Genomic DNA, 12,153 nt, shown 5'->3' on the forward strand with positions numbered 1-12,153 from the left:
AATAAATAAAACATGAAAGCTTTTTGTCTCTGATTCTTTATATATCATTAACATTGCTACTTATTTTTCTTTGCATGTATTCATTAGTCTGTCAATTTTATTATTGACTTTTCTCTGTCATTTGGGTTTAATCCTTATAAATAGCACATAGTTAAATTTACCTCTTTAGACTTAATCTGAGTCTTTTTAAATAGTGTAACATAAATTATTTGCATTTATTGATATACCTGATGTTTTGCTTACTTTCCCCATCTTCCTATTGTTCTTATACATTCTTTTTTGTTTCCTTTCTCCATTACTTTCCTTTGTTACTTTGATTGTTTTCTTTATTCCTTTATGTTCTAGTGAATTAAAAAGATTTTTACATGCTAATTAAACATTTGTTTTTACTTTACTTATATCTGTACTCAATATAGTAATGTAAGAACATGTGTGTCTGTTAAGAATGGAAAGTGTGGTCATTGAAATGTTGCAAATTTTAGCAGACTTGAATTCTCTTTTTTCTCCCCTTCACTCTTTCCTATATCTTATTAAAAGAATCTGGAATTTAATGATCAATCTTTTTTTTTTTAATGCTATGCAGTGGGATTTTTTTTTTTGTAACAAGTTTTTTCATAATATATGCACTGAACTTCACAGCCACATTAACAGTCACTTAAATGTTAACTAGTTTGTTGATTTCACAGCTTGCTAGTATTTCTTCATTTTACCACATCTTCCCTTGAGTTTTTAATTCTGATTTATCTTTCTTTTTTCTTTGATTAACTTTTTTATTTGATTAATTTTAATTGAAAATATGTATTTTTTAATATTTGTTTCTCTCACAAAGAATTTTTTCCTGTGCCTGAAACCTGAGCATATTGATCTTAATTAAATAGATATGGTCAAATAATCACTACCTCACAACCTAGATATATTTTTGAAAATATTGAAATAGAACAGAGGAAAACAGTGATAATGATATTTGTTGGTTTCAAATTTGAGTTTTACTCCCAATTACCAAGAGTAATTATATTTTTTCTAGGGCTTCCTTCTTCCCCCCTTCCCTCCCTCCTTTTTTCCTGCCTCTCATCCAGTCGCATCCACCGCTGATTAATTTTTGGGTTTTGGTACTTCAAGAGTGATTGTGTCTATTTCATTGCTACTTTTGCTGGTGTGATGGTAGGTATTATAATTAACATATGGAATCATATATTCCAGATTTAAAGGAAATCCTTTCATTCTAAATGTTCTAAAAACACAAAATGAAGGCCTAATATAGTGTATTTTTATTAAAATAGCCAAAAACAGAATTAATTTCATAAGAACAAAAATATTTTTTCATGTGTTTATATTTTTGTTTGGATTTTGTATGCTTGCTAATATAAATATCCATTTTAGTTGGTGTTAATTTGTGTTTACAGCTTACACTTATTTTGATGTTATAATCTTATCTGAAGAAGTTGATTTATACAACCTGTCTGTTACGAAGCAAAAGATTATTCTGGGTATTTTCTTTTTTTTTTTTTTTTTAATTTTTTTTTTCAACGTTTATTTATTTTTGGGACAGAGAGAGACAGAGCATGAACGGGGGAGGGGCAGAGAGAGAGGGAGACACAGAATCGGAAGCAGGCTCCAGGCTCTGAGCCATCAGCCCAGAGCCTGACGCGGGGCTCGAACTCACAGACCGCGAGATCGTGACCTGGCTGAAGTCGGACGCTTAACCGACTGCGCCACCCAGGCGCCCCTATTCTGGGTATTTTCAAAGACATAATTTTATTTTTGGTTTTATATCTCCTGAGAGCTCTGATTTGTACCTTATCTGATACTAGGAGGAATGACAAGTTAAGCCTGAGAATTAGTTCTTTTACATCTTTTTCTTTGTGGTTAGTAGAATGGAGACATTTTGAGAGATTATGTCTCTGGCAGAGTACTTTGAAACGTAATGTTTTTCTGTACCTTAAAGATTATAAAATTTTTGCCATGCTTTTCTGGAACACATCCCTGGTGGCCAGTCCCATTCTAGGGTAGAGGAGAAGCCCCTATTTAGGAACTGACCCAGAAAACGGTAATTCAGGACAGAGCTTCAGTTGAGAAGTGAGGTAAGCCAGCCTAGAGAGAGAAATTCAGACCAAATAGTGAAGAAGATTGTCGTGGTGAGTGAGAAAGGGCGCTCTGTTTGAAGAGTTAGTTTTCCTTTTTGTCAATGTGAAAATGGCCCTGGTAAGAACAGTTTGTAATAGGCTATGTCCTTGGAACAGAAACTTGAGCCAGACTTCATCACTGACATAGGATTGATGTGCCATCCCTGGGGAACTTTGTGATGTGCTCTGCTAAGCTTACTGATCTGAATTAATGAACCTTGAAATCAGTATGTATTTACTGGGAGCATTTTAGTACCCAGCACTGTGCTGAATGACAGAAATTAGAAGATAACATTAATTTTCTAATATTTTCCCTCAATTTTTTAAATGGTAAAATTCTTCTTGCTTTTTAAAAATCATTAATATCGTTTTCATAAATGTCTCACATATGCCTTCTTGATCGTCCCGAAAGATTAAATGTCTCCTAATACACAGAGCACTCTACAAGGCATAATTTTTTTTTAAATTTTTTTTTTCAACGTTTATTTATTTTGGGGACAGAGAGACAGAGCATGAACGGGGGAGGGGCAGAGAGAGAGGGAGACACAGAATCGGAAACAGGCTCCAGGCTCTGAGCCATCAGCCCAGAGCCCGACGCGGGGCTCGAACTCACAGACCGCAAGATCGTGACCGGGCTGAAGTCGGAAGGGCATAATTTTTAATACATAGAAATATAAGACATAGTCCTTAACTTCTGGGGCTATTTGGCTGAGGGTTTTATTCTTAAGCACAAGTAAGTTAATAGCACAAGGCAGGACAGTTTAGGGAATAAGACATAGATACGTGGAAATGGCTTAAGTATTCGAATAAATAAAGACTGGTATTACCTAACCACAATCACTTTTTTAAAAACTGCTTTCTTCTGTACTTCAAAAACAGCGTCTGTGTCTTCTCTTATTTCTTGATCCTTCACTCTTTCTTTCATACACTTGCATTTAGATCTGTTTCCCTATTCCTTCTGCTTAGGCACTTAAAACGTCGCCAGTGTTCTTAATGCTAAATCTGGAGGCTTTTCTGCCTTCGTCACGGCCCCCTCAGCCTGCCCCTTCTCTTGGCTTCTTTGCACTGATCTGCCCTCACTCAGTTTTTCCACACTTGAAACTGTATCATCTTTGGATTCTTCACCCCTCCTTTTCTTTGGAGTTGAGTCTTTGGGTTGAGTTGAAGCTGGGTGCTTCCTCCCATTTATTTTGTGCCAGTCTGACTGCTCCCCTTCACATCAGCCTGGGCATTCTAGTCCTTCTCCTTGAGCTGAACTACTTTCCAGCATCGTAGCTTGTAGAGCTTACAGAATTCTTGGACTTTCTATTATTATAGACAATAAACGTCGCCCCCCCCTTTTATTTTAACATTTATTTCTTTTTATGCCAATACATTCATGTGTGAAAATTCAAAAGCTGCAAAAGGATCCATAGATATAGATATATAGATATAGATATATACACACACTGTGTATATATATATGTATTATCTATATATATGTAAAATATTTCCCACTTACTCTTCTGCCATCCCCTCAGCTCCTTTGCCCAATGGCAACCAATGCCTAATTTCTTGTATGTTTTTCCAGAGATGTTTTGCATGAAAGCAATTTGGTATACATCTTTACCCCCATTTTGCAGACAAAGAAGTTGAGACTCAAAGATTTCAGTAATTGGCTCAGATCACAGAGATACTAAGTGGCAGGGCCAGAATTCCAGTGTGAGTCTTCCAGTTAAAAATCTGCTTCTTGTCAGATTCCAAATGCTTGGTAGATATTTCTCCTTGGACTTCATATCTCTTCCTATTTCCGTCTTTCCTCTGAAATTAGCTTATTCCCGTAAATTCTCAATCTTCAAAAATGGAATCAACATGCTCTTGTCATCAGGTTTGAAATTTTGTAGTAGTCCTTGAGTCCTTGTTGATTCCCTCATACATAATCTGTTTCAAAACGTCTTTCATATTCACACTCCACTCTCCATTCCTACCACCAAGCTGTGGTTCAGGCTATTGTCCATCACCACCTGCCTGGATTACTGCCATAGTCTGTAGGTTGGCTCCTTCGCTCTCAACTGTGTTTGTCATTGCCAGAATAATCTTCCCTAATGCTTTTGATAACGTTATTCCTCTCCAGTGGCTTCCTTTTACCTTTCTCATTAAGTCTAAATTACTCTGCCTACCTTTCAACGTCATCCTTAATCTGACCTAATCTTCCTTATGCAGTGTTTCTCTCTCTTAGCCTTCATCTCTTTTGGACATACCTCCTCTTAGGTCACAAATAAATACTCCATATTCAGATCTAATTGCTACAGTTCTTGTTTGCTTCATCTTGATCACAGTCTTCCCTTCCATGACCAGAAACTACTTTTGCATTTCTCCCGGGATTATTTGCTTCTGCTGCTGCTGCTTTTCTTATTAACTAGGTTTTTGTTTCAGTTGAAAAAGTACATGTGCACATGATAAAAAATTCAGAGTTCAAAGTGCACAATGAATGAGATACAAATCATCTCTTCCCCCAGCCCCCACCCACAGAGGTGGTCAGCGTTACTATTTTCTTACATATCCTTCTGAATTTTGTCATTTGTCATCCATATGCAAGCATGTGTATGTCCCATCTTCTTTCTGTACGAAAATGGAAATACAGTATATACATGTTCTGAACCTTTTATCAATAGTACATCTTGGGAAACATCTCATGTTAGCACTTAGATCTACTGCGTTCTTTTACCAGCTGTGTGGTACTCCCTTTATATTTCCAGTCCCACGGACGGACGGACATTAGAGTTGTTTTTAGTACTTTTACTGTTACTGATTACATTGCTACATTGACTAGTTGGTTTAAAAAAAAAAATCACCTTTATGAATGTACCATTTCTAAAAAAAGGAGTCCTTGGGTCCAATGATATGTACATTTAAAATTTTTATATTTAATGCCACTTACCCACCAGTGAAGTTTACGCCATTTTACCATTCTATCAGCAATGCATGAGAACACCTGTATCCCACACTGTTTTCAGTATTGTATTTTATTAAACTTGTCTAATCTGGTGAAAAAAAGTCTCTTAATTTAAATTTTTCAAATTATGAGTGAGGTTTAACTTCTTATATTTAAAAGCCATTTTATATACAAAAACCATTTTGTATAAATACTATCTGTGAACTACTCATTTTTCTATTGGGTTGTCTATTTATTAGTAAGAACTTTTTGTATATTAAGGTTATTGGGCCTTCATTGACCTTACATGATGGGAATATTTTTTTTTCCAGGTTTGTCAATTATATTTTTAGTTTTTCTTTTCCCATGTTGATCCCTTAGTAGTTTTTATAGAGTTGGTTTTTATTTGTGACAAAAAAGAAACAAGAGTCTAGTTTTATCTTACCCAAATGACTTGCCAATTGTCCTTGAACTGTTGATTTAAAAGCCCCTCTGATTTGAAATGCCATTATCGTATATTAAACTCTATGTGTAGTTGAATCCATTTCTGGCACCAGTTCTCTCTGATTGATTTCTCTGTCCATGATATGAAAAACTTTGACTTCTACAGGTTTATTATACATTTTATATTTGGTAGGGCTTATTTTGTCCGTCATTATACTTTATCAGAATTTTTCTGCATATTTTCTGATTTTTATTTTTCCATATGATCTTTAGAAACAGATGATCTAAATCTCCCCATTCCCAAGATTTTGATATTTTTTATCTGGGACATACTAAGTTTATTTTATATTTTATAAAGTTTACTAACCCTTTCTGGAATTTTATTTTCTATTTTTCCCCTGGTCTTTAAGTTTTGCCATTTTCTGAACCTTTGCCCTTGTTGGAGAATGGGAATTAGTTGAATTTAGCAGGGAAGTTATTTGACTACTTACAAGACATGTCCCAAGAGTAAATATACAGGATGAGGCAGGAGTCCCTGTAGTATAAGCTTATATTTATAGCTGACTGTGCTGAAAGAAAAGCATCTTCTTTTTCGTAATTCTTCAGATCATCTTAGGCATAGAGTAGATGACCCGAAATGGAGAAGAGACAGCTCATTCACTTGTATAGTAGATAGAATTGCCACATTCTATTTTTTTTTTTTAATATACATACATGAACTAACATACGTATCTCTCAAGTAATCAGAGTGTGGTAGAGATTCTGCTTGTGAGGACTAAATAGTACGTAATTTATACACTGGGCTTAATAAAAAATCAGTCATGATGACCTTTTTTTTTTAAGTAGACTTTATTCTTCATAATAGGTGTAGATTTACAGAAAAATGGGAAAGACAATACAGAGGATCGCCACACACCCCACATCCAGTTAACCCCTATTATTGGTAATTAACATTAATATGGCACATTTTTTAAAATTAATAAGCTGTTGATACATTATTATTATTAATCAAAGTTCATTCCTTATTCTGGTTCCTTTAGTTGTTATTTGGTGTCCTTTTTCTGTTCCAGGAGCCCATCTAGGAAACTACATTATATTTAGCTAACATGTTTCCTTAGGGTCCTCTTGGCTGTGGCAGTTTGACCTAAGTTTTTATCTTGGGGTGGGGGGGGTGGGGAAGATACAATTTTTCTAAAAGCTAGAACATTTAAAACAACTAGACAATTTTAAAGTATATTGGCATTTCAACTTCTGCGTTCTTTACTCCTCTGTGTTTCAGGCACTCTGTGAATGTGCCCTCCAGACTCCTTATGACAGCCTGAAACTTGGGATGTTGTCTGTCCTTTCCACACTGTCAGGGACCATTGCCATCAAACATTACTTCAGCATAGCTTCAGGTAAGGCGAAGACAGGGGAGAGCATATGGACAATGTGGTAATCCCTTTTTTCATGCTGATGGGTCATGTTGCTTCTTCTGTAAAGCCTTAGAATCCAGGACGGTTCCAGTCTCATACTCTGTTATATGCTAGTGATTGATTTGAAAAGGATTTCTTAACTAATGTCTGTTGTCATAAAATCTTGCACCTTTGATTATAATTCAAGGATATTGGTTTTCTAGATTTGCCCTGTTTTGAATTAGATGTAGGTGAAACAGTATTTTTGCAGATACTTAACAAAGCTTGTTTGCTTTTGTATGCCTCTGACTCAAAGTGCCCTTTGGATTTAAGTACATTTCAAAGGCCAAATGGTGGTGATGTTTAAAAGCAAATGTCACATGCCCTCTTTTAGGTATATGTCATCCCTCTGGAAAATGATTAAAATAAAACTTTACCCCAGTTCAATAATGACTTCCTAGTTGCCTATTCCAGATGATTTAACTTCAGAATGCCTTTATTGGGGTGCTTGGGTGGCTCAGTCAGTTAAACATTTGACTTTAATTCAGGTCATGATCTCATAGTTCGTGGGTTCGAGCCCCCCATCGGGCTTTGTGCGGACAGCTCAGAGCCTGGAGCCTGCTTCGGGTTCTGTCTCCTCTATCTCTGTCTCCCCCCGCCCCCTCCCCTACTTGTGCTCTGTCTCTGCCTCTGTCTCTCAAAATTAAATAAACATTTTAAAAAATTTAAAAAAAAAGTTGGGAAGTGGGAGAATACATACTAGTTATACCGCGGTGACCACAGCCACATCCAGTTTGTAGGATCTGCCGTAGGCAGTGGGCGTTTGCTGTGTCATGCGTGGTCCCTTTGGCAGCAGTGTAAGTTGTGACGTTGAGGAATCAGTGCCAGTGGTGGCAATATCTTCACTGAACTCATTCTGTGCATGGTTTGGGCAGTGATCTTGGTTGGTCTCTAGCCTTGCCTGTTTCCTATTTTCTAAGCTTAGTTTTCTAGTCTTTCCAGTAATTCTGTGAGGTATTTCTTTTTAAAAAAGTTTTCTTTTTAATGTTTGTTTATTTTTGAGAGAGTCAGAGATAGAGCGTGACTGGGGGAGGGGTAGAGAGCGAGGGAGACACAGAATTAGAAGCAGGTTCCAAGCTATGAGCTGTCAGCACAGAGCCCGACATTGGGCTCAAACTCACAGACTGTGAGATCATGACCTTGAGCCTCAGTCAGACGCCCAACCGACTGAGCCACCCAAGCGCCCCATTCTGTGAGGTATTTCTACAGTTATCCATTGCTACAAAATAAATCACCTCAAAACTTAGTGGCTTAAAACCATCGTGTTTGCTCTGATTCTGTATATCAGCAATTTTGATTGGCTTTTACTCAGAAAACTGCAGTCCTCTGGAACCTGGACCAGACTGGATGGTCTAAAGTAGTCTCATTCACCAGCTGGAGCGTGAAAGGCTTTCAGCAGAGGCACCATGGTTCTCCTGCATGGGACTCTCAGCAGGCCAGCTTAGCTTTGTTAACATCGTGTCCTCAGGGTCCTCACAGCAGCCAAAAGAAGGCAGGCCACCAACACAGAAGCACTTCTTCGCGTTTTGCTTGCACATGTTTCTTCATGTCTCAGTAGCCAGGGCAAGTCACACAGCCAAGTCTAAATAAGTGGAGAAATAAACACCTCTTGAGGCAAGGAATTAGAAAATTGCATTGCAAAGGGGCTTGCCTGCAAGGGATGTATTATTACAGCCTTTTTTATCAACAATCACATGCCCATTATGCTTTCCCTAAGTTCTTTTTCTACATGAATCAGCTAGTCTCAGTTTCTCAGCTGATACTTACTATCCTTGACCGACATCCTACCTGAAGAAAGCTTTGGTAAGCAGAGTATTAATTGTGTCTTATAACTTATAAGTGCCTTCCCATGCAAGGTCTCATTGCTTCTGTACAAGTAGCCTTTCAAGTAAGGCACATGCAGAGGAGTTTATAAGTATTAAAATCGAGGCTTACAGATTTGCAGTGATATGTCCAAAGGCACACATTATAAAGTGCCTTAGCCTGGGCCTGAACCCAAAAGTTCTGACTTAGGGTGCAGTTTTATACTAAATGACCTAGATGTAAAATGACTTTCTTTTTCTTTATTTTTTGAAAGTCGTGTATAAGCTTTGTCAGGTTATAGTATTCAAGCACTTCTTGAGCTTTGTCCTTCTATTGAATGTTGAATTTTATTAAATTGCAGTTTCTATATGGAATTAAGCAAAAGGTTTAAATAACCACATTAGGTAATACTTATAGGAAATTAAAAGTCAAGGATTTTACAAAATTGGACTATTCCAGTAAGCAGTGGTAAATGTTTAAGTATGTTTTCATTGCTTAGATTTTTTCAATGTAAGCAAGATAGTTTGTAAAAAAAAAATTAAATTTTGCATCTAAATCACTAACGAATGGCTCGTAAGCATGTAAGATGTTCAGTGTCGCACATACCTAAGAAGAATGCCAAACAAAGCCACACTGAAATACTTTACCAGTCCATCAGATTGGCATAGATTCAGAAGTTTGATAGCAGGGGTGTGGGTGAACCACGACTCTCATTCATTGCTCATGGGTTGTGAATTATTAGTCTGCATAGGTGATTTGGAAATACTCCTCAAAATTATAAATGAGCCAGAAATTTCACTTCTGGGAATTTATCCTACTAATATAGTCACATATTTGACAGATGACAGATGTACAAGGGTATTCATAGCATCATTATATGTAATAGCAAAATACTATCCATCAGCAGGGGTGTAAGAGCATAAAAAAATCCATCAGTAGGGACCACATTAAAGAAATAATGTTACACAACGGCAATAGAAGTCAGTGTAATTTATTAAAAAGAATGTATGGCATGGAATAATCTCCATGATACAATGTTTAAAGAAAAAGCAAGATTCAAAACTGTGTAAAAGGAGAAAGCAATAGCAAAATATGTGCACTTGCAAATTTATAGAGCCTGGAATGATACACAAGGAACTGATAACATTGGGTGCATGAAGAAGACTTCTCATTCACTGACTTTATACCTTTTTCTAATATTTGTTGAACCTTTTGAACCAGTTGGATTTATCTTAGCAAATAATTTCTAAGTAAATAAAAAAATTAAATTTAAAAGTAATATTTTCCCTGAAACAGTTAACATAGAAAAATGCCACAAAATACTATATTTTAAAGGCAGAGTATTGGCCACTATCTACTTAACCGACTGCGCCACCCGGGCGCCCCTATGTGTGAATTTTTAAATTGTGTTGATGTGCGTAAAGGGAAAAAAAAATTATTTAAAGGAAACACTCTAGAAAGCTAATGAAATAATGCCACACTCATTTGTGGGATTTGGGATGATTTTTGTTTTTTTCTTTGGATTTTTATGTTTTTTTGCCAAGTGTCCTATGATGACACTTCATAGAAAAAAAGGAAAAATGTAAGTTGCAGAACACATTTGTAAATTTATAAATGAGTCTGTTTTGTCCAAATCACATAGGAAAGAAAAAGAATGGAGGAAATACAAGTGCCATAGTTTTGAAAAGCTTTTCAAATATTTTAAAAACACTGAGGCTTTACCTGAGCTAGTATTTTTATGTTAAACTGGGGATCAGTAAGGCGACATATGTCCCACACTGCCTGAGGTAGTCTTGGTTTATGCCTGTTGTAAGTAGTAATGATGTCCCCCTTCAGCCTCAAAAGATATGATCAACCTTGGTAGGAGAGGCAAGGTTGAAGTTGGTAGGAATCATGGAAAATAAGCAAGAATGGAAAAAGGAAGGCAGGAACAAGAGACTGCTAAAAAGTTGAAAAGCTTTAATCTTCTTGAAGCTCACTCACTTATACCTGAGAGCTTCTCTACTGTATGTAAAAATATTTGCAACATAAGCCTTACGTTACAGAATTTCAAGTGTGAATTTTAAAGGTCACTGCAATCTACAGCAGAGAGCGTCAGGTATAAAGCACAGGGGTAGGACATAAGTAACTGATTTTACGTTACAGAATTTCAAGTGTGAATTTTAAAAGTCACTGCAATCTACAGCAGAGAGCATAAGGTGTAAAGCACAGGGGTAGGACATAAGTAACAGATTTTATGATCTCAGGGGCAAGATGCTTAAAATCTTTGGGCTTCACTTTCTTCTGTAAAAAGCATTGAATCATGTGATGTCAGAATCCTTTCCAGTTCTAAAATCATGAATTCTGTGTAAACCTTAACTCTGTGCCAGCCATTGAGGTAAGAAAAGCAAACTTTAAAAGTTTTGTTTCTCTTTTTCTTTCCTCTCTTAAAGGTCAGGTTTACCTGATTAGAAGCCTGTATTGACATCCTAATTTTAATGAGAACCAATTGGTTCCCCAGAACCAATCTTTAGTTGTTTTGGCTTTTGCTGTCCTCCTTAGTCAGTTTTTATTAATATTTTTGTGGGAAAGTCCTATATTATTTTAGATCCTAATCATTACAGACTATCACATATACCTGTTCTAAGTACCTTGACAGGAGAAGCAGGAATGATTGTTTTTATTGATGATGGAGTAGAAGTAGATGGAGTAGAAATTTTCCTTTGAAAATGAGAAAAATGAACCTAGACATTGAATTGCTTTTGGACTATATGAGTGAATTAAATCGGTGCTACTTTTCTCTTCTTGTTTAGGAAACGTGGGTTCTTCCCCCAGATCTTCTGACTTGGTCCGATTAGCCCAAGAATGCTGTTACCATAACAACAGGGGCATTGCAGCTCATGGAGTGCGAGTCCTAACTAATATAACTGTCTCCTGTCAAGAAAAAGGTCAGTTTGATCAGGACTGATACTATATATAAACTTTCAAATTCAGGTTTTGGTGGAATTGTGTATGTGTCTTTGGTTTTTTTTGTTTTTTTTTTTTTAATTTTTTTTTTTTTTAATTTTTTTTTTTTCAATGTTTATTTATTTTTGGGACAGAGAGAGACAGAGCATGAACGGGCGAGGGGCAGAGAGAGAGGGAGACACAGAAACGGAAACAGGCTCCAGGCTCTGAGCCATCAGCCCAGAGCCCGACGCGGGGCTCGAACTCACAGACCGCGAGATCGTAACCTGGCTGAAGTCGGACGCTTAACTGACTGCGCCACCCAGGCGCCCCTGTCTTTGGTTTTTTAATCCCTTATTATTTTTAGCCCTTGTGCTTTTACCTACTGGTTGCCTCCTGAAGTGTTCTTAGAGCAGGTTTTCTCAAGACTACTTAATCCCATGAAAAATAAAAATATGAAAATGAGGACCTTGGGATTGAGATTGTGGAA

At 36.7% G+C, this 12,153-nt stretch overlaps 1 protein-coding gene across 1 annotated transcript in view; it reads left to right on the forward strand.

The window, feature by feature from the left end:
• Nucleotides 1–12,153, forward strand: part of INTS7 (integrator complex subunit 7) — a 92,857-nt gene that overhangs the window by 43,050 nt on the left and 37,654 nt on the right. Inside the window, exons 8-9 of the mRNA XM_043569006.1 lie at nt 6,761–6,878; nt 11,531–11,665. Coding sequence (XP_043424941.1) covers nt 6,761–6,878; nt 11,531–11,665 — 253 coding nt within the window. The remainder of the gene's footprint in view (nt 1–6,760; nt 6,879–11,530; nt 11,666–12,153) is intronic.

This window comes from Prionailurus bengalensis, chromosome E4 (genome assembly GCF_016509475.1).
Source record: "Prionailurus bengalensis isolate Pbe53 chromosome E4, Fcat_Pben_1.1_paternal_pri, whole genome shotgun sequence".
NCBI lineage: Eukaryota > Metazoa > Chordata > Mammalia > Carnivora > Felidae > Prionailurus > Prionailurus bengalensis.